The sequence below is a fragment of the Notothenia rossii genome, assembly GCF_949606895.1.
Source record: "Notothenia rossii genome assembly, chromosome: 4".
Lineage (NCBI taxonomy): Eukaryota > Metazoa > Chordata > Actinopteri > Perciformes > Nototheniidae > Notothenia > Notothenia rossii.
In genome coordinates this window covers 32,385,065-32,408,823 of record NC_136902.1, presented here as the reverse complement: position 1 = coordinate 32,408,823, position 23,759 = coordinate 32,385,065, and the positions used below count along the sequence as shown (strand labels likewise).

The 23,759-nt window shown below is 44.2% G+C and overlaps 1 protein-coding gene across 1 annotated transcript in view; it reads right to left on the bottom strand.

The window, feature by feature from the left end:
* Positions 1-23,759, bottom strand: part of LOC307034774 (plexin-A1-like) — a gene marked incomplete at its 3' end in the record, with an annotated part of 288,778 nt that overhangs the window by 223,739 nt on the left and 41,280 nt on the right. The window contains exon 3 of the mRNA XM_079673657.1: positions 14,819-16,212. Coding sequence (XP_079529783.1) covers positions 14,819-15,994 — 1,176 coding nt within the window. The 5' untranslated portion in view covers positions 15,995-16,212. The remainder of the gene's footprint in view (positions 1-14,818; positions 16,213-23,759) is intronic.

The window sequence follows — 23,759 nt, the reverse complement described above, 5'->3', positions numbered from 1 at the left end:
TAATAGTTAATTAAAGACTGTATATAATGACGATTTTGCACATCCCTTTCAAGATTTCAAGATTTTCTAAGGTTTATTGACATATCATATACACAAACGGTGTAGTTATGCAATGAATGAAAAACTTGGGTCGCAGGTTCCTCAATAGTGCATTACGAGAAATCTATCAATATTTGTGCATACCTCCAGCAATGTTAACTATGTTGAAGCACTTATTTTAACTGTTATTATACATATGTATTATACTCTTATAGGATGTATATAGATATTTAATCTCCGGCCTTGTCAGGTATTGAACAATCAATAAATAAAGAACACAGAATTATTAAATATAAAACACAGAATTTGTGTGATTATACTAAATTATTTACAAATAAACACCACTGCATATTTACAACTGTTACACATGCTGATGTAACGCAAATGTTTCCAACTTGGGATCAATAAAGTATATCTTATCTTAAGATGATCGATGGCTACTGCCATATTTGCAAAATTTGCCTCTGAACCTTGACAAGTGCATGTTTCAGGCTTATCAATTAATGTAATGTAATGTTATCAATTAACAACAGGAGGGGTCAAAAACATAAGACGAGCTGTTAAATAAAGTTCTTCTGACATAGCTGGCATGTGGGTATATATATTAATGCTGCCCATTATGGGCACAAACAATTTTCACCCATTTATTAATTATATGTTTTAAATTTGAGTGTTTCCTATCCCCTAAAACTCCAGGGATGTACACAGTATACTGGCAACTTCTTATTATGGGAAATACGAAAACGTCTTTTAAAACTACAACTCCCAGTAGAGACGTGCCATAGATAGAGAACATGTTGCGAAACATAATAGCCAGCATGTGTAGTTCTCATTCGTAACACTCCGTTCAATGTCTCACTATGGGATGCGCCTCATCGCGGAGCAAACAGAAGCATCAATCTCATTACGCCAATCCTGATTGGCTGGTGATCTTGACGTCAGCGTCAGGGAATCTACCCACTATAAGTAGCTTGTGCTACGCCGCATGCATCATTCAAACACCTCTTCTCGCTTCAGAGCACATCTCTATTGGTAGCCGGGCTAGCTCACACAGTCCACAGACGGAACCAAGCTATCCAAGCTAACTTCGGTCGACGGGCGCTCGCCGGCTACTTCTATATATACACTGCAAGAAGACTGTTAATACTAACACACCAGTTAATGTTGCAATCTACCTCGCCGTTTCTTTCTTTGGAATTAAAGGTAAGGTTTTGATTTTTCAAGCTGGTAACACACCTGTTACTAGCTTGCCTTTCCTCACTACCGACACCACGGTAGCGGGGACGTTTTTTTTTTCTTTTTCTCTCTCACACCAGAGGAGGGGAAGATAAAAAGGGTATTAACACACCAGTTAATATTCTTTGAGAATAAAATTCTACACCGTCGCTTTTTCTCCGGATTAACGACAGGTGGGGAAGGATTTTTTTTCTCAGCAACGTACCTGTTACGAGCGGGTCCTCTCCACGCCGTCACCACACTTAACGAGATGGACGCTTCTCTCCCTCACATCAGAGGAGTCAGGGACTCGGAGGCTCGGCTCTGCGGCTGCGGGTTGAAGATATCAGGCACAGACTCACACCAGGTCTGCTCGTCCTGTCTCGGGCTGGAACACGCCCAGGAGGCTATTGACAACCCCAGCTCGTTCACCATCAAGAGCCTCCGCCGACGGCAAGCACGCCAAGCTAGCTTGTCGGGACAGGACCCCTTCATGTCCGCTGTTTCGCCGGCCGGCAATCAAAACATGGGGGCGTCCGCCGCGGAGATTGAGCCCCGCACTGTGTCAGGCTGGGGCCCAATAACAGCGGTAGCTGCTGAACCGGAGCCCCGCGGCGTGTCAGGCTGGGGCCCGGTGGCGGCAACAGCCGCGAGAGCGGAGCCCCGCGCTGTGTCAAGCTGGGGCTCCCAACTGGACCTCACCATGGTCTCGCCCGCGGATGATGTCCTGGAGTTGGACTACATGGAGGACGAAGAGGATGCCTCTGAGTTCCTCCTGTCCGACTCGGATGAGCAAGACGATCATGTCTTCGTGTCATCAGCTCAACCTGCAAAGCCGGGAGCGATGGCTGCTCTCCCGGGCGATAGCGCACCAGCTTCGCCCTGTCTGAGCATGGACCTGCAGGCCGTGTGTCAACGTGCCGCGTCCAGCCTGGACATCCCATGGCCTGAAATGGCCAAGGAGACCTCCAGGTCTCGCTACGAGGGGAAGACTTTGCCCCAAGCAGCGAGGACAAAGAGGCAGCTCCTTCCAGTCTTCCCGGAGATGCTGGACGAGGTGTCGGTCTCGTGGAGAGACCGCCCCTTCAGTAATAACGCCCCAATCCAGGGTGCCTCCTCCCTGGACTGTGACGGTATGGACAGGCTTGGCCTGCTCCGCATGCCGCCCATGGAACCGCTGGTGGCAGCCCACCTCCAACCGAGGCTGGCTCTGACACCAAGCAGGAACCCCACGCTACCGGTGAAGGCAGACCGGTTCCAGTCAGCGATGACGGAACGGGCCTATAAAGCCGCAGCGTTGTCCGGCAGGGCACTCAATGTCTCCTCACTCCTGACCGCCTACCAGGCGGAGCTCTGCGAGGACCTATCGAGCAAACCTGGGCCGGCCGTATGGGACGAGATCGCAGCGATCACGGACATTTGCCTCCGTGTGCAGCGCTGTGCAGTCCAGGCCACGGGCAAAGTCATGGGCATAATGGTGGTACAGGAGAGAGCCAGGTGGCTCAACCTGACCAACCTCCCAGACCGGGAAAAGGAGGATGTTCTTGACATGCCTATCGTTCCCGAGGGTATTTTCGGCTCCGCTTTAGTCTCGATGCGGCGGAGATGTGAGTCGAAAAAGAAGGAAGACGAGGCCCTCCACCTCTGTCTCCACCGAAGGGTCCAGCCGCTACCTGCGACGGTCTCGCGACAGTCCTTCGCCCAAGTTGCCTCACGTCCTGCCCGGTTCAAGGTACCGAGGCAGCAGAGGCCACAGCCCGCCCCGAGTCCCCAGCCCAGGCAGGAGACAAGGACGAGCTGGCCGAGGAAATCTCCGGTTTCGGCAGCTGCTGTTCAGGCACAGCCGACTCAGATGTTCGGTCACCAGTCGAGGAAGAAGAAGCGGGCGGCCTGACAGCCTCTTCTCCTCTCCTCAGTGACAGAGCTGGAAGTTCCCTGTTCCCCAGCTCCAGATGTGTTTTCGGGGTGCCACCAGGCCTCCATCTTCCCGCCGCCTCGAGTGATGCCGCAACGCCATCCTCAAGTTCGCGCCAGAAGGGAAACAGACTTAATACCAGAGACAGCGAGTTCTGCTATCTGCCTAAGTCACAAAAACACATGTCACAATTATTGTTGTTTTCAAATAAACCATTTTTCACTGTCGCATCCAGGCTTCAAGCCGAGGGCGCAGTCCAAAAAAATGAAAAGAAAGACAATAAAAACAATAAACAGTCTGTCGCCTGTCCCTCTTTTGAGAGCAGCTACGGCCTCTCTCAAAAGGCGGATAATAGACGGGTCTGTGAAGGCACCACCGCCATGCGCATGCGCAGTGACGACTGGGGTTATAGAGCCGCTACCGTCACGCGCATGCGCAGTGCCGGCTGGGGTTGTGAAGGCACCACCGTCACGCGGGTACCATCGTGTTCAGACACTAGAGGGCCCCATAACACAACAAATAGAGACTCAGAGGGTAAGAGACGTGACATCTCCGCTGGCTCTAAGGAGCAAACAGTGGGAGATGCTCACAACGTCTGCTTGGGTTTTCAAGACAGTAACACGGGGCTACAGACTCCAATTCGCTGTCACCCCCCCTCGCTTCTCGGGCGTTCTGTATTCACAAGCCCGAGGAGAGTGAGCCCATATTCTGGAGAGAGAGATTCTCTCACTTCTAGAAAAGAAGGCTATATCTATAATACCCGCCGAGCAGAGTCAGAGCGGCTTTTATTCCAAGTATTTCCTCGTTCCCAAACGGGGAGGGAACGGAATTCGGCCAATACTAGATTTGAGGGCTCTGAACGTTTATCTAAAAGGATACAAATTCAGAATGCTCACTCACACATCTCTGCTGCGTCTCGTGCGACAAAACGACTGGTTTACATCAGTCGACCTGAAAGATGCGTATTTCCACATCCCAGTATATTACCCATACAGGAAATATCTGAGGTTCGCATTTCAGGGGATCTGTTACGAATACAGAGTACTTCCCTTCGGTCTGTCTCTCAGTCCAAGATAGTTTGTACGATGTACGGAAGCCTCGATAGCCCCGTTAAGACAACAGGGTATTCGCCTGGCAACCTACCTAGACGACTGGCTGCTTCTCGCACAGTCGGAACAGGAGGCTATTACGCAGACAAATGTCCTCGTAAAGCACCTGCTCAACCTGGGTTTCATAATAAACACAGAAAAGAGCATGTTGTGCCCGGTACAGACTGTACTCTTCCTGGGTTTACACCTGAACTCGGTGCCCTTTACAGCCCGCCTGTCAGCGGAAAGAGTGAAAGCTTTCAGAGCTTGCCTCGCTCATTTCCAGCTGCGCAAACATGTTCTTTTCAGATCATGCCTGCGTTTACTGGGGCTCATGGCGTCAGCCATCCTGGTCGTACGACTGGGACGGTTACACATGAGGGAGTTTCAGCGCTGGGTAGCCGCTCTAAAACTAAACCCCGTGCGGAGAGTGATGGTTACTGTGAAATGCGTAATGGCACTGCGCCACTGGCTGCACCCGACTTTTCTGGTACGGGGCGTGCCTATGGGTGCTGTCCTTTCACGGAAGGTGGTCACCACAGACGCATGTCTGACAGGCTGGGGAGGTATTTACGAAGGTCGTCCGGTGAGGGGTCTCTGGAGCAGAGACCTCCAGCGGTCGCACATAAATTACCTGGAGCTTTTAGTGGTGTTCCTCACCCTAAAACGCTTTCTGCCTTTTCTCAGAGGACACCATGTCCTCGTGAGGACGGACAATACGACCACAATATCGTATACAAACCGACAAGGGGGTTTGCGCTCTCTCCAGTTACACATGCTGGCACGCAAACTGATCTTGTGGAGCTGCGGTCGTCTCCTCTCTCTGAGAGCGACACACGTACCGGGTGTGATGAACCTCGGGGCAGACCTGCTGTCCAGAGGCGTACCACTATATGCAGACTGGACTCTACATCCAATGGTTGTGAGCCAGCTGTGGGTGCGTTACGGCCAAGCCGCGGTAGATCCGTTCGCATCAAAAGAAAATGCTCACTGTCAGCTTTTATTTTCAATGCGCGATCAAAACGCACCATTAGGCGTGGACGCGCTCGCGCACATTTGGCCTCCGGTCCTCCTGTACGCGTTTCCACCCCTGGCGCCGATACCCCCAACTCTGGCCAGAGTGAGGGAACGGCGACACACAATGATCCTGATAGCTCCGCACTGGCCTGCAATGTACTGGCTGGCGGAGATATATCAGCTGCTGTGCGGTCAGCCGTGGCAGCTCCCCCTACGCAGAGACATACTGTCTCAGGCGGGGGGGACGATCTTTCACCCACACCCGGAGCGCATAGCCCTATGGGCCTGGCCCGTGAGTGGTATAATCTGAATGCAGTGGGTCTCCCGCAGAAGGTGATAAACACTATTCAGAGTGCGAGAGCTTCCTCCACTAGGTCTCTTTATGACTGTAAGTGGAGGGTGTTTGAGGACTGGTGCCTTCAAAAAGGGCACACCTCTTTTCAATGCCCTGTGGGAGTGATTTTATCATTTCTACAGGACCTAATTGATAAACACAGAGCTTTCTCCACGATCAAAGTCTACCTGGCTGCTATTGCTGCATGCCATGTGGGTTTTGAGGGTAAGACGGCCGGCCAGCATCCTCTGGTCTGCCGTTTTATGAAGGGAGCTCGCAGGCTCCTTCCTGTTTCCAGGTCACTGGTGCCCTTATGGGAGTTGACAGTGGTTTTAGATGGGCTCACTCGAGCCCCATTTGAACCCCTGAAAGAAGCTGACATGAAGCACCTGTCACTCAAGACAGTGCTGTTACTGGCCCTGGCATCCGCCAAGCGAGTCAGTGACATTCATGCGCTATCTGTACATCCTTCATGCACTTAGGCCTGTCGCGATAATCGATAAATTGACTTATCGTACGATAAATAAAAATGGACTCGATAACTTTTCTGAGCTCGATAAATTGCGGTTTACATAAAGATGTGACCAGCATTTTAGCCTGGAGCGCTGTGGCTGCCAGGCGCGCTGTGAGGGGCGGGGCTGACACACAGCCAGGTCAGGACACTCCGCGTGCACGTGCAGCAGCGTAGCAGCCAAATTAATAATATAGCGACAAGCGGGAGACAACGTGTGACTTACTCGCGGGGAATTTAAAGTGAAATGGAATTGGTTACAAAACCTTACTACACATCTCGATTCTCCGGTGTGGCAGTATTTTGGATTCAAACCAAATCAACGAGGCGAACCTACGGACTTGAATGAGCCGGGCGGTGTGTCGCATTGGTTTAAAAAAGGTAGCGACAAAAGCAGGCAATACCACGCATTTTAAACCACCTAAAACACAACCACCCCATTCCGTTTTCCCAGCTGGGAGCAAACACGGCAGCTGGAGATGGAGAGCCCCGCCCGACAATGCAAACATGTTGGTGTTCCTTGCTCGAAAACTTAGAAAAACAGATTTGGATATGGCCTGTTGAGGCATCTGGGTCTTTGACAGTGGACTGTACACTTGACTGTTGTTTTAAGGAGGGTTTTTTTGCTTGTGAGATAATGTGTGCTCATATTTATTTATTTATTTATAAAGCTCTCTCTCTCATATATGAGAGAGAGAGCTCTGTTTTCCAGCCTGACTCTATTTATTTATTGTTTTGGTTGTGTGTGATTTAATTAATTTTTTATAATTTAATTAATTTGTTTTATTTATGAATTTATATATTTTAATATTATTTCACATTTCATTTGCAATGTTGAATGTTCAATAAAAAGTTATGTTTGAAAGGATGTACTAGAATTATTATTATATATTATCATTATGTCTAAAATGGTTAAAACGGTGCCGATAATATTATCGTTTATCGCAATAATTTCCAGAAAAATTTATCGTCCAACACAATTAATTATCGTGACAGGCCTACATGCACTCAGTTTGCCCGAGGGTTAACGAGAGTGTTGCTGAAGCCCAACCCTGCCTTTATACCTAAGGTGGTTGGTTCATGTACCCCCATTGACATTGAGGCATTTCCTCCGCCGCTGTGTCCCTCCGGGGAACAGCAGCCGAATTTGCTATGTCCAGTCCGTGCTTTACGCACTTATATGGACAGATCAAAAGAGTTTCGTCATAATGACCAACTCTTTGTGTCCTGGGCTAACCCTCTGATGGGCAAGCCTGTTACTAAGCAACGACTCTCTCACTGGATTGTGGAGGCAATTGCTTTGGCTTACACGAGTCAGGGTCTGCAGGCACCTTCGGGTTTGCTTGCTCATTCGACTCGTGGTCTGGCTACATCCTGGGCTTTGTTCAAGGGTGTTTCCATCCAAGACATTTGTGCAGCAGCGACCTGGTCCTCGCTGCTCACTTTTGTCCGCTTTTACAGATTAGACGTCTCTGCTCCCAGTGTGGCCCATGCAGTGCTGGGCCCCCTGCTGAGTTAGAGCTCTAACTGTTAAATTCTGGTTGGGTTTGGTGATTTTCGAGATAAGCTCGTCTGGCAATACGGGAGCTACAATATCCCATAGTCAGACATCGAGAAGAGGTGCTTATTTTGAATGATGCATGCGGCGTAGCGCAAGCTACTTATAAGGGGTAGATTCCCTGACGCTGACATCAAGATCACCAGCCAATCAGGATTGGCGTAATGAGATTGATGCTTCTGTTTGCTCCGCGATGAGGCGCATCCCATAGTGAGACATCTCACTTCATGTTACTCTGAGAACTGGGGTTACGTAAGTAACCTATAGTTCTGGGTACGGGGTGGGGGACGCGGTGGACCCGTTCAAATCCAGTTTTGGACAGTCTGCCGTGGTTCCATCCCATTTGAAGTAGTCAGCACAATCTACCTGCATTGCATTACTCTAAACGTGTAATAACGTGCTTTAACCAGTAGGTGGTTTGGGTTAAAAAGCTGTCAAGTTTACAGTGTTAACAAAATAAAATATACTGCTGTTTCTGGTTTAGTTTACGACGGATATATTTAGTTATTGTTTTGATATTTTTAACACAAAAGCGATGGAAAAAACCTACAGCAACACAGAAAAGATGGTCTTAACATGACCCAGCGGTCTAGTAGTTAATAAAAAACAATAATATCAAAACAAAATATTACTACTAACTTTATTGTGAAATTCAAACTGAACGGTAAAAGAATAGTTTCCGGTCTATTCTGAGTCCGATCTCTGTGGATAAATAAAAATAAAGAACTACGACAGATGTGTAATATATTTAATCAAGCCAAACCATTTATTACAATGCATTCATGTGATGACTTTCAAAGAGTAAAGCAAGCACTGCTGAATAAAGTATGATTTTATCTTTTACGAAATGTTTTTTTTCATATGGAATGCAGTTGGAGGTCAACCAATCACAGAGCTTGAGAACTAATCATGGGGTTTGTCAAACAGAGCAGATGGTGTAGTCCTAAACAATAGCTGGGGATTCTGGGTAGTGTAGTGTCTTCTGCCATCCTTTACTCCGAAAAAATATTTGTTTCTCCGAAACGAAGGGGAAAAATACAAAAGCATTGCACACAATTTAAACCAATCAATGTTGTGTAATTAAGAAGGATAATCTGGTGTTTTTTAGTCGATGAGTAGTGCAGATATCACTGTAAAATCAATCGACAGTAAGGGGAATACTTACTTCCGGGTGTACAATTCTCCGTTATCCAATGGAAATGGACGCTCACATTGCCTTTAAGGGCAGCCGACACAAACGAATGCCGTGCTTCCATGAGCGTCAAAACCCGCAGCAGATGGGAATACATTGCAATCAGTTGAAAGCTATTTGCGTCCCTTTATGAAGCTGAAGGAGCCTAGGAGCGTCACAACTGCACGCCACGGGACCCTGACCAAACGTCACTCCTGGACGATTATGGAGTGAGAGTGTGTTGCACGAGTGCGTGGCAAGAGCGCACGAGTGAGCGAGCGAGAGAGAAAGAGAGAGCAAGATTGTTGTTGATGTGCTAACAGATATTAGAAGCTGTTTCTACTACTAAGTGAAAGGAAAGTCCTCTCCTGTCAGATAACGTCAGCTTAGTGAGGTAAAGGACTCTCTCAGTGTTAAGATAGTTAACTTTAGTCTAAGTTATCTCAGTGGGTTTCAAAACAGTTTGATCACCATTTATGTAAACAAGTATTTCCGAGGCACACCTTCATATGATCATTATAGTTAGGCTATAAAAGAGCATAAATGAAAAACAGGAAATACTATATGATAGGGTTTCATACCGGTATCCGGTATTACCGAAATACCGGTTACTGGTGGCTAAGGTATACCGTACCAAAATCAGATCCGGTTTCGATACTTTAAAAAAAAATCGTTTTATTTTATTTTAAAAGTGAGTCCGTGGCCCGTGATGGCGGGTGTTATAAATTAGATTGCATAATCGTTTTTCTTCAAATTTTATGTATTTTTCATTGTTTGTTCAATACTAGAAAGGTAAAAGTCCCACAAATGAACTGTGATGGGGTTTGTTTTCTCTCACAAGTGAAGGCAAATGTTGATTTTAAAGATGAGATTTGTTTGTTTGTGCAATGCCGAGATCTCATGACCTTTATTCTATTATGTATTTGTTCTCTAGTCGAATCTCAGGTTTAACATTAATTATAACGGTGCTATAACGGTCTGTTTGCATTGACAAGATGTGCTATTCACGCGGCACATCTCATGGCGGGTGTTATAAAAGATATTCCATAATTGGTTTTCTTCATATTTTTTATGTATTTTTCATTGTTTGTTCAGTACTAAAAGGTCCAAGAAGTCCCACAATTGAATTTAATATTCATTTGAAATGTTAACAATATCGTAAAGCGCTTCATGGGAATAATTGTGGGATGATACATTTTCAAAGTATTACGATAAGTATCGCTTGAGTATCGGTATCGTCCAGTGGTATCGGTATCGGTATCGTAAAAAATTCAACGATATGCATCCCTACTATATGACAGTAAAATAAGAATACAGTTTGAAAGGAGAGTGATTTGTAAAATATCCATAAAGAAAAAGTAAATCTGCTTCCAGTTCTGTTTCATATGGGTGTTGAGAGATGTATCCATAGATCTCTTAATTTAGCTCTCAAACTATACCAGATTGATGCTTTTAAACTTCAATAATTTAACTTTAACTACAGCCCGGGTCCTATAAAAAATAGCACTTTATCCTTCCTATATGCCGTGAGCTGATTATCGAGCCTTCATTGTAACAGCCGCGGGTGTAGCCTGTATGTGCGTGTGGGAAGTCTTGCAGTAGAACATTTCACTGTAGCTCATATAGCTACTGTAAGGGACACTTCTGCAGCAATGGAGAGCCAGGACTCAGAGAGACACGAGGAGAGTTGGAGCTTTGATGTCAAACACTGATATTTATTTACAAGTATCGGCCGGAGAAATTCGCATCACAAGTCACGCAGCCAGAGGTTCTGACTGCCCTGGTGGGTTGCCATGTCAAACCTGCCGCGCCTCTCTCTCTCGATAGACCTTTTAACTAGTTCAGAGAGAGTAAACAACATATTTGGGGAGATAGACTAAACAGCTGGGCACCCTGAATCACTTGCGTCTAACCCTTAATGGCCTCGAAGCCAGTGTTCCCACAGCCGTAAACCATTTCGTGACCGAGAGTTGAACTGGTTTATCAAGATAGCTGGAGCCTCCCTTTCCTTAAGAGAGATACCAGAGTCAGGGTTGTGTCGTAAACGTCAACACACAGAAAAGGTTAAATATCTAGGAGTAAAGAAAGAAATATTCCCTCACAGCTACCTTAATGGCAAACCCTACATGTTTGAGCAACCTCTATGAAGCGGCAAGCTACCTCACAGCACTCCCAACAGTAAATCTCTGGCACCGCCCAATGCTGTTCGGACTGTGTCATTTATCACGGTCTGAGCCAAAGGTCGACAATCATGAGAGACGTGGTCAAAATGTGGGATATAATTCCAAAACCTGTTGATAAATACTGTACGATACATTACCGACAACTGAGCTTTAGTGACATAAGACAGCCTGTAGCAAAATTATGACGGTGCCCAAACCATGCAGAAAAAACAAAAAGATCTGCAAATGCGACAGGACATTGTCGCACGAATGAATACTGTAGCGCTCGTGTGTCTCCTGGAATCCTCTGCACTATGGCAGAAGTGGTGAACTTAAACCCGTCATGTCATGTCAAAAGTCATGAAGGACATTGTGGAGATCCACATGGACTAACACATCATTCAAATGACCTTCTATGCCATATGTGAATTTAACTTGCTGGGTTGTAACAGGAAAGTTGAAATTGGACTTATTTCAAACCAATTTGAGACAATGTGATTGTGGAATTGAAAGTCCTGTACCTGATACAGGTTGTTAATGGGAACCCACTGCCAGGAAAGCTATAGTATAAGGAAGTTATTACTAAACGTCTTTGCAGGGCACAAGGTTTCCAGAATAATTTCGTCAAGTGCACCTTGATGAAGTGTGATATCCTCCAGATTAAGTGAAGGGTTGACTGACCGACCCAACCTTGCCTCTTGGACTGAGTCGATATGAAAGTTTCCCCACGACACGAGTGCAGAAGGGCTGTCACAGATCTCGTCAGGAAACGCTGAACATGCCTGTACCGAGGAGATGATGAATTCATCACAGCGACATCCCAGAGCGAGCTCAGCTGACACGACCTTGATCGATCGCAGGCAGAACGACAGATGGCCATAAAGGACAATCATGTAACTGTACGCTCATTAGCATAATGCATATACAGTACACTTTATACTACAAGGCCGCATGGTGCTATCACTGCCCCTGTGGGCTTGTGACAGAGATGCAGGGTTGTTAATGTATTAAGGCGTGACACTTTCATATTGTACTTAGCAAATATAACTGAAACATGGGTTTCACAGGTAGTGACTTTACTTCAAAGAAACATTGTTATCTTTTGCATGCCATATGAAGGTGAGGGCCTGCACCAACGCAGCAAATTATCATCCAGTAAGGGAACAGCTACATGTTTGATGTCCACAGATGCCATATGGGCATTCAAATCAGGAAGAAAAACACCTGTTAGCTAATTCTATTTCCCTAAAGTCTGGTCATAATTAAAGGAGTGGTGTCCGACACGGTGCATACAGTGTAATGACATGTTGCAAATAACTAGCTAAATTGACTGAGAATAAGGAGAGCAGATTGACTCAAATAGAAGCACAAAGAGACAACAAGTCCACCTTCATGATTCTTTAAGATGCTTCATGTCAGTAGGAATGTGCTCCTAGTTTTTTCTTAAATGTGAAGCTCCTTTTCAGGTTATTGTACCATGCTATGAATATCCATTATTTTATTACCCTAAAAATGATATTTTACAATCTACGGTTAAATAAATGTAATTGATCATGCTGTTGGATTGCTGCCCTGTTAGGTTAGTGCAGGTTCATGTCTTTGTGTGCATCAGGGAGTTACAGTATTGGTTTTGAAAGGCTACATTGTGAATTTCTAAAAAGATTACATCTATCTCTTTTCAATTTAGAACTTTGATTTAACAATGCTCCAGAGTTATTGAAAATATTTGGATCACACAATAAATAGTGTTACACATGCTACTAAAATGTATTACTCGTTTTCTTTTTGCAGCCTAATCTTAATCTCGGATGTACAGAAATAATGTGTTTAAACCACAATGAATAAAGCTTTGAAAAAAAGAAAAAAATAGAAAAAAGCTGTGCAGCATTAAAATCTTTATTTAGTATTTGAACGTTCAAACCTGAGTGTTCTTAATAGTGTACAGCCTCTGAGGAGCAGAGCTATACCTTATTTCTTTCCTATGTCTTTCCTCATCTAATTCCGATGTACTCTTCCTAATATCTTTCCTTTGTTCCCTTTCTTGTTTGCACACCCTCCATCCACATCTGACTTTTTGCCAATCTATCCCTCCTCTCATAATAGCAACAACTTTCTTTCCCCATTTCTCTCTCCTTTCATTGGCATCATCTGTTCCCTCCACATTGTATTTTCAGATCACATCCAGGCACTGGCTTTAGGCACTAAGTCACTCTTCACCTCATCACTCAGTGGAAAGTCAAGGAGAGGGCGGAGAGAGATGGAGAAAGAGCAAGGACTTAAGAGAGAGAGAGAGAGGTGGACGAGAGGGAAGAAGGTGAACATGAGCAAGAATGTAAAAAGAGGGAGGTTAAAGGTTAGAAAATGAACGCAAAGAAGAGAGGTCACAAAGAGGTGTTGAGGGAGGAAATAGAGAAGACAAGGAAGTAAAATGTAGATAAGAGAAGGAGCAGAGGGAGAATGGGCTTAGCAGAATGAAAGAAATCTTTATGCAAAGGATGGGGTTGCAGAGAAGAGATGGAGACAGAGAGGTGGAGAGTAGTCCAGAGATTTATGGCAGGTTGTTATGGAGCACCGTCTGAATAACAGAAGGTGAGACCAGGTGAATTATTCATGAGGATACATGGCCGTGTGTGTGTGTGTGTGTGTGTGTGTGTGTGTGTGTGTGTGTGTGTGTGTGTGTGTGTGTGTGTGTGTGTGTGTGTGTGTGTGTGTGTGTGTGTGTGTGTGTGTGTGTGTGTGTGTGTGTGTGTGTGTGTGTGTGTGTGTGTGTGTGTGTGTGTGTGTGTGTGTGTGACATGCAGGTGACACACACACTCACAATGTCTCTCAGGCACCCATAGGTCAGCTCATCTATGAGGAAAAGGATAGACAAGTCATCCGCAACTTGTGGAAAGTCTGAAATACTGTGGGAAAAAGTAAATGGGGACGTGGAAACAGCTGTTCTCTTTCTAGGTTGAATGAGAAGTCTAATTTGGCTGTGGAGACATTTTGACAATATATTAATTTATGATATGACCATCGTAGCATTCCAACCTGCACTACCTGAAACATTGACTTTCAGTTTGTGTGTGCAGGTATACACTTCAAACTACTTTGTTATTCTAGTTCTATAATTCTGGATTGACGAAGCCTATGAGAGAACATGTACTTCATGTTGCACCAAATGTGCACTTACACCAACACTTTGGTTGCTTTGGCTCGAACCAGAATGGAAAATGTAACTTTTGTCCAAATCCCTACTTTCCATAACTTCTTCCTCATTGTTGGTGTCCTGCCATCCTAACAGGGTGGAGATTCTTGCTTTGGCCGTGACAGTGTGGTGGCTAAATGTATTCAATGTTCAGAATAATGTTTTAATTCACCCGACAATTGCCGTTAGGGGTATTTCCAGAATAGTTTGGCTTCAATTATGTTCTCTCTAAAGAAATTCTGTAAATACCGCATAATTATTAACACTCTAGTCCTCACAGTGGGTTTTTGTTAAACCAAGCAACAACATATTTCTCACCTTAGTAAATAAATTGAATTAATGGAGCAAATGCTTCAGAGCTGGGCAGTTCCTCTGCAGACATGCTTAATATAAACACACCCTAAACTCAAGACCACTAAAATGTTAGTGGCGGTCCAACACAAACTTATTCCGAGAACTGTACTTGAAACTAAGAGGGAGGTAAAGTAGCCTATTCTCCGTTTGATTTCAAATAAACACATAAACAAAACCAAGCCAAAACTATCAGGAATTTTTAAAAAATCATGAGAACTGATGATCACAAAAAACGTTTTGAGAGCTACTGTGTCAAACACTCACCGAGTTGATGCAGGCCAGCTCCTTGTTGAGCAGCCAGGGCAGGGAGAGCTTCCCCTCTCCTCTGTAGCACGACTGAATCCTCTTTTTAATTTTCTCCTTTATCCGTTTCATAGTGAACAGACACAAAGCCGACTCCTTGGGAGGCTTGGCCCTGTTCTTCTGACCCTGCGCGAACACAGTGAACAGAACCTCCTCGTGTTCTTCAATACCGAGCGAACGGGCCAACTGGGCCCCCGGCCGGGCCAAATAAGCATCCTGAACCAAGCGGTACTCCACTCCGTCCTTGGTGCAGCCGATTGGGAACTCAACGTAGGAGTAGAACTTAGGATCGTCGACGCATAGGCGGACAATTTTAGAGGTGAAGAACTGTTCGCTGCTTGCGTCTGGCGAGGTGAGCTGGGTGTCGAGCTGTAAGGTGAGGTAATACACAAACTGCTCGCTGTTGAAGCCGTAGATGTAGTAGATGTCGAATGCCGGGAACTTGGAGAGCGTGTCTGAGGGAATCTTCAGCTGCGAAGAGACAAACTCGTCCTGGTAGACGAAGCTGAACATGTCGGCGTTCTCCTCGTTGGACATCAACTTGCGGCTCGACAGCGTAGGGAAGTACTCAGATTTCCCGTCAATGGGAGTACCGACAAAAAGTTTCCCACCTCCGCCAAAAAGATCCGGGGATATCACGACACCTGACATGGTGCCTGCCTCTGCAACGCTGGATAGATAATGCTCTTTGCGGTGGTGGGGCTCACCGAGCTTGAACAAATCATCCAGACGCAGGAATTGGCATATTCCCTGGGAGGTACTTCCACAGGCGATTAAGCGGTTGTGGGTAGCATCAAGTAGCAGGAGTTTATTGATGTTCGAGGTCTGCACCAGCTCATGGGGGCAGGACTGGACTCCGGGCGGGGGGTAACAGCGAGGGTTGTCTGTGACTGGGCCAGTCACATGGTTTCGGAGCTTGGTCAGGTTGCTCGACAGCTTGTAGATCCAGTTGACGGCGCCAAGGTAGACCTCTCCCGTTTTGTTGTGAACCACCAAATGTGTGAGACCTCCCTCCGGTGGGAAGAAGGTGAGGAGGGAGGAGGAAGGAGTGGAGGTGAAGGGCATGGACAGGGAGGGGGAGAAGAGATGGAGGAGGACGGGGAGGATAAGCATAAGATGATTGGAGTGGGGGGACATGGTGGTGAGGGGAGGGGAGGTGTGAGAGTGTGGGTGTTGTTAAGTATTTTTGGGTGTGTAAAACTCCACAGGATCAGTCAGTGACTTTTAAGACTGCAGGGTCTGATGATGCACAGCAAAAGTTTCCAAGCAATCTTCTTCCTCTTTTTTTCCCTCCTTTGTCGGCTGTTGTTTTTATAACCTCATCCCCTGATCTTCAGCCTTGTCCGCCACCAACCCTGAGAAAGAGAAACAAACAAAATCTTAGCAAACAAAGATGTCAATATGTTCATGGGCATGTTTTGCACTTTAAAATATCGGACCAAAAAGGATTAATTTGTGTGTATCGAAATGACACGGCGCTAAATATTCGCCCACAGACTGAGACTCTGAGGCCTCGTTGCAGAAGTCCAAAAAAACAAATGAGGGCACTATCGGCTTTGTTTTATTGACTTCTCGACTCTTGGCTCGCTCCACTGTGTGGAGTGCATCTTTTAAAAGAAGACAGGGCCAAACATCGCTCTTCTGCGTATTGATTGTCTGGAGGTATTAAAGGATCTAGCAGACGGGGTGTGCATACATAGACAAAAATACATACACACAGAAAAGAAACTTGTGACACAAGTTTGCAAGTAAGGAAACATGCAGATGTTTTGCATTGCATGTGCAAAAAAAAGGACACAAAGGGTGAGCCACTGACTTAAAACATTGTGGCAGCATGGAAACATCCATACATTACAAGTATGCAGGGAGAATCCAATGATATATAACAACAGAGAAGAAAGGACATTTGTAAGATAACTGGTCAAACACAACAAAATGGGAGACAGTGAGAGGTAATAACAATAATAATAATAATAGTATTATTTTGTTAGAGCTTTTACAGGTGCTCAAAGATGCTTTAGAGCAGTGGTCACCAACCTTTTTAAGCCCAAGATCACCGACCTCGGCCTAGGTGAAAGGCGAGATCTACCTATTGCAGAATTGAGTGAAAAAGACGGCCCAGACAGTGTTTCCAATTTGAGCCCTTTTATATAGGCTATTTGCATCTGAATTACTGTTACAATGAAGGCTCCATAATGAGCTCACAAAATATAGGCAGGGGTAAAGTGCAATTTTTTTATGAGTGGGGGGCGGACCTCACCTCCTCTAGGGGGGTCCTCATCTCCCCTAGGGGGGTCCTCACCTCCTCTAGTTCCTCACCTCCCGTAGGGGGTCCGGGGGGATGCTCCCCTGGGAAGATTTTTTTTTAAATATTGAAGTTGAAAGCATCAATCTGGTGCACTTTGAGAGCAACATGAAGAGACCTATGGATACAGCTCTCAGCACCCATATGAAACAGAACTGTAAACAGATTCACTTTTTCTTTATAATAATAATAATAATAGATTTAATTTGTTAGCGCTTTTACAGGTGCTCAAAGACGCTTTACAGATATAGTGAAGAGAAAAGAAAGGAACAACAAATAAATATATAGTTAAAGTAAAATAATACAAAAACAATCACACATTAAAAGCCAGATTGAAGAGGTGAGTTTTTGTAAGTTTTTTGAAGGTGGTGAGGTCAGTGCAGTCTCTGATGGGTTGTGGGAGTGAGTTCCAGAGGGAGGGGGCAGCGACGGAGAAGGCTCTGTCCCCCCCAGGTCCGGTGATTGATGTGGGTGGGGATGGATAGGAGGTTGGTTTCTTCTTTATGGATATTTTACAAATCACTCCCCTTTTTAAACTGTATTCTCCTTTTACTGCCAAATAGTATTTCATACCTGTTTTTCATTTATTCTCTTATTGTTTGTATAACTATAATAATCATATGAAGGTGTGCCGCGGAAATAATCTTTTGAATAATTTGTGAAAAAACCGTTCCAAACACTTTGAGAGTCCTTTAGCTCACCTGAGCCCCTCAGTCTGACAGGGGAGGACTCTCCTCCAGCTTGTTGTGGAAACAGCTCCTTATGTCCGTTAGTGCAGCTAGCTAACCAGATGCTAACATCAAGGTCCCCGCTAGTACCGGTCCCTCTCTCTCCCCCTCTCTCCTCTCCCTCTCTCTCTCTATCACACTAAATGCGCTATCGCCACACGCACACAGAGCCGAGCTTGAATGACACAAGCACACGTTTATTTCCATGCAACTCTCTGATTGGTCTGGTGTCTTGCCTCTGTTGCATTCACTGAACACGGGAAATTGCAGTCCTGTCATCCTCTCTTGTGTCATGATGAGGTTCACGTAAAGCACGGTTAATGTATTATATTACTGAGGTGTCTCAAATATACGTCAATCAAGTGGCACCTGCTAACGGGGTGGTGGATGATAGGTTTACATCTAAAAACGTATTTTTCAAACATTATTTTTATTTTATTTTTCTTTCTTTTGTTACTTTTTTTTTTAACGGTCCGCGATCTACCCGCACCACACTCGCGATCAACCGGTTGATCGCGATCGACTGGTTGGCGACCACTCCTTTAGAGAGATAGTGAAAAGAAAAGAACAACAAATAAATATAGTCAAATTAAAATCAAGCAATACAAAAACAATCACACATTAAAAGCCAGATTGTAAGGTAGGTACAGAGAGGTAGGTACAGAGAGGTTAAAACTATTTGGCTTCATACCAGTTCAATATAAAAGGAAGTGAAGATGGCTGCAAGGATTGCTATAAGTGAAAACTACAAAAAGAAGGAAATTACAAAGTGAGATGGTCCATTCATCTTTTTTTCTATCCACCCACTTCCAAAGCTCTACTTTTTCAGGTTCAGAGTTGATTTACGCTGCAGCCTACAGGAGCCCTGAATACTGTGAGTGGCAGGTAAAGATTGGGGGTTCAAGCGAAAAGCAACACGCCCTACATACTGAACCATCAACATTGTTGTTGCTACAATTACCATCACTGTGAGATGAGAACAATGGATTTTACTAAACAGTGTTACCTGGTTGAGAGGAACATGCAAGCTCATAGCATTCAACATTTAGGAGGACCTCGTTTTTGTCACAAAATCACCAGAAAACCTTTGAAATGTCTTACCAACAGAGACCAGTTTAGACAAAACCTATAAACCCATGGTTGGCAAGAAGCAACACAGCAACCCTCTGTGTGGCTCAACAAAGTATGAATTGGTAGAGTTCACATATAGAATACAAAAAACAGATTGGTAAAACTCTTCAAAAAGAGGCATACAAGAAATAACCAAAGTTCAAAGATGTACAGGTTTCATAATAAATGATTGGGATGAGGATGTATTTTCTATGTATTGATGCACCATACAATATGAGTTACGCCTGTCAAGCAATCATCTGTTAATGCAGTGGTTCTCAAAGTGGGGGGCGCGCCCCCCCTGGTGGGCGCAGAGGCATGCCAGGGGGGGCGCGAGAGACGAGGAGGAAAAATTGTTATAAAAAAAAAAAAAAAAAGATAAAAAAAAAAAAATCATAATTTGAAAAATTATTGATTCGAAAATAATATGATGCAGTACAGTACTATTACGTCTGGGTCTCTGTTTCATTAAAGCTCGGCTCTGTGTGTGTGTGTGGAACGAGCCATTTTGTGTGCGCGTGAGAGAGAGAGAGCGCACCGGTACTGGAGATCGTTGTTGTTAGCTTCTGGTGCTAGCGAGCTACGCTAACGGATATAAGGAGTTTTTTCAACAACAAAGTGGAGGAGAGTCCTCTCCTGTCAGACTGAGAGCTAAAGGACTCTCTCAGTGTTATCTCAGTGGGTCTCAAATGTTTTGGTCACCATTAATGTAAATAATTATTTCCGAGGCACACGTTTATATGATCATTATAGTTATAAAAAAATAAGAGAATAAATGAAAAACAGGTATGAAATACTATATGACAGTAAAACAAGAATAAAGTTTAAAAGGGTGATTTGTAAAATATCCATCAAGAAAAAGTAAATCTGTTTACATTTGTTTCATATGGGTGTTGAGAGATGTATCCATAGATCTCTTCCTTTCGCTCTCAAAGTGCACCAGATTGATGCTTTTAACTTCAATATTTAAAAATAAATCTTCCCGGGGAAGCTTGCCCCCGCACCCCCCTATGTGACGTCCACACATCACCTATAAAAATAGCACTTTATCCCTGCTTACACCTATATGCCGTGAGCTGAATATCGAGCCTTCATTGTAACAGTCGCGGGTACGTTGTGTATTTGCGTGGGGATTGTTGCAGTAGAAAATTCCACTGTAGCGAGCGGTACATTAATGGGAAACCCTAAATGTTTGAGCACCCTCTATGAAACGTCAAGCTACCCCACAGCACCCCCAAAATAAATCTCTGGCGCCCCCACTGAGCCTGATTATTCGTTTTGGGGGGGCCCGACTTTTTTTTTTCTCCAAAGGGGGGGCCTGACAGAAAAAGTTTGAGAACCACTGTGTTAATGGCACAGTAACAAAATATTATTTCCCAAGGCACGTTCATTGGGAAGCGTTTTAAAGCAACCACATACACACACTCTGTGCAACCATCTTTTCATTAGATCATTGGTTTAGACTCGGCTAAATAAAGAGCACAAGGCTATGGCCTGGTTCATAATGGAGTTTGGTCAGCTACTTATTCTTGTCTCTTATTTCTGCTGCTGTTTCTCATTCCTCTCTTTCATTACATTCCTCTCTCTCCCCCCCAGACACTTCACTTCTTGTCAATAGGGTCTTTCATCTGCAGCCCAGCCATGATTACAGTGGCCCAGATGACGATGCTGTTGCCTGTCTCATCAGCACAATAGAGCTTCTGTTAGTAGACACACACACAAACGCAAAACATGTGAACATACGACACACTCGTACAGTATGTGGTCCACGGGATTCTTACACACTGTCACATATTCTAATGATCTCAACACTTCAAACATAATTGACATTAAACAGACCTGCCCACACACACTCATGCCCCACCCATGCACAACAGAAGGAAGGGGAATGTCTTCAACACTAGAGAAAGAGGAGATGTAACTAACTTTTCCGGTAACACTTTATATTAAGGTACACAAATTAACCATCAACTAGTTGTTCATTAACATGCATATTAGCAGTATATTGGCTCTTTATTAGTCATTATAAAACGCTTATTAATGCCTTATTCTGCATGACCATATTCTACAAGTAATAAGCCATTAGTTGAGAGTTTTTCCTCAATAATCCTCTAATTAGTGCTTATTTGTTGCAAGTAAGGAAGTTGTTGTACATGAGTTTTGGTCTTAATATGCGCTGCTCAATATGTGCCTAATAAGGCGGTATTACCACAAGAATAGTTATTCTCCCATAATAACACTTAACAAATATGATCTCTTCTTATGTAACAAGACATGAAACTATAAGTGTTAATTGTAAAATAACTCAAAATTAGGTATTTATATCTAAGAATATGTTCCCTATTTTAAAGTGAAGTCTTATTCATAACCAATAAGCTAGTTTGACTCTAATTAGGTATTTATATCTAAGAATATGTTCCCTATTTTAAAGTGAAGTCTTTGTCAGGATTCGGGAAAAGGTAGGACCCAAAAGAAGACTACAAAAAAAGGTAAAAGGTCTAGAAACAAAAGCGAGCTTTAGTTAAAAGTATTCATGCCATGTTTTAAAAACATGGCATGAATTGAAACGTAGCACAAGCAAACAACAACACAAGAACTAATCGTGATCCACATGGAGGAAGACAGGAAAGACAAACAATGAACCGACATGGAGCACAGGGGAAGACAAGACTAAATACAAAGAAGGGTAATCACAGGACAAGACACAGCTGGGCAGGGGAGGCAGAAACACAAGGGCAACAGGTGAACACAATCAGACAATCAGACACAGGAGAGCAAACACAGAGACAGGAATCAACAGACAAGATAGGGGGTGAACACTTTTCAAAAATAAAACAGGAAACCAGAGACAGACAAAACACAACACAGACAGACAGACCGTGACAGTCTTGTTCATAACCAATAAGCTAGTCATTTGAATCTAATTGACCTGAACAGATTCCCTATTCTAAAGTTGCCTCCTCTTCACACTTTGTAAATACATTATAGCAAACAACTACTAAAATTAACCTCAACAGCACATGAACAAAGTATGCACACGTTGAAATATCTGTTTTATTAATTAACCACTAAAGAGAGATTCAGACACATACCAAAAGAGAGAACACATAATGCAGCCTGTACTTTTTAATAAAAACAGATTTTGTTTTAACAGATTTTATGTATTTGTGATCATACTGTGGGACCTGCTTGTATGTACTTACCTATGGTACTTACACAATAGGTTTCCTGTCTCAGTGTAGGGGTTTCACAAATACCAATATTTACTAGTCGACTAGTCGTTACGTCATAATAGAGACACACAAAGAGAGGTTTACAACTGTATTTTATATTGGAACTCATACAGTAACATTAAACACTGCATTTTAATTTGTGTTACATGGCTGAGTAAATAACAAACACTGGACTCACCAAAATCGACAGCAAAAAACTCTTGTTTACATAAATGCCACGTAAATCCAGTGCGCAACACTTTATTCGCTGTCCTCGACGATAACGTCCACCTTTCCATATTTTTGGTTTGAACACCAACGCATCGACATGTGAGGGAAGGAGGCTTGACCGCTTTCGGGTGACAGTGTTGCGTGCCAGGGGAAAAACCCTCTCACTCGGGGTGCTTGTGGCTGGAATAGCCAGGTAGCTCCTCGAAAGCGGGGGAAGCGGTGCACGTTTTCTGCCCACCACTCCAGTGGATTATCCATTGTGGGGATATGCGGTGTCCGCTGGCAGTAATCCCGTAGCCCATCATCCGCATCACTGTTGAACCGTGTTTTCTTGCTGTTCGTTTGCCTCTGTTCAGTGCTGACGCCGGTCCGTTGCTCACTGGTGCTAGCATTACTGCTAGTGCTAGCTGTCGGCAGCGGGTGTTTCATCTTCAGATGGTTGCGCATAGCAGATGCATTTGTATGTTACTTCAGTACAGCTGTACACAACTGACACTTCACTGTGGAGTTGGTTACATCTTCGTTGAAGTAATGCCATACATAAGAATGTCGGACGTGTTTTGTAGCATTTTGCAGCACCTCGTTTACCTCCATTTTTTTCCACGACTAGTCGACTAGGGCCTACAGCGCCGACTAGTGGTAAAGGTAGTCGACTAGTCGATTAGTTGGTGAAACCCCTATCTCAGTGTGAACATAGATTAAGCAGCCAGCCAAACTACACTTAACAAAAATATAAACGCAACACTTTTAGGTGGGATGGATTATCTCGGCAAAGAAGAAGTGTTCACTATCACAGATTTTTTCAGATTTGTGAACAATATTTGAGAGAAATGGTTATTTTGTGTATATAGAAAATGTTTTAGATCTTTGAGTTCATCTCATAAAAAATGGGAGCAAAAACAAAAGTGTTGCGTTTATATTTTTGTTCAGTGTATTTTGAGAGCCAGGGAATGAGCAGCCATGCTCCTGTATTTACTTATTTGCAGTCCACTGACATTCAAACGGAGTGAAACTATACAAAAAGAAGTTACAAGGCACAGGCACTTAATGATCTCATACATGCAAGTGTAACATAGGGTGACCAGACGTCCCCGTTTTCCGTGGACAGTCCCCGTTTGTATTGGCCTGTCCCCGGTTGAAACTGTCCCTGGAAATTTCCCCGTTTTTAATATGTTAAAAACACATAGTAAGGTGAAATAAAAAGTTTAATATCAGGAAATACTGGGTAAACAGACTGTGATCAAGCCAGCCCCCACTTCGGAAAACACAGTCAAAAGCACTTTGTATTGCAGTGCTCGAATATCCTATGGATTATG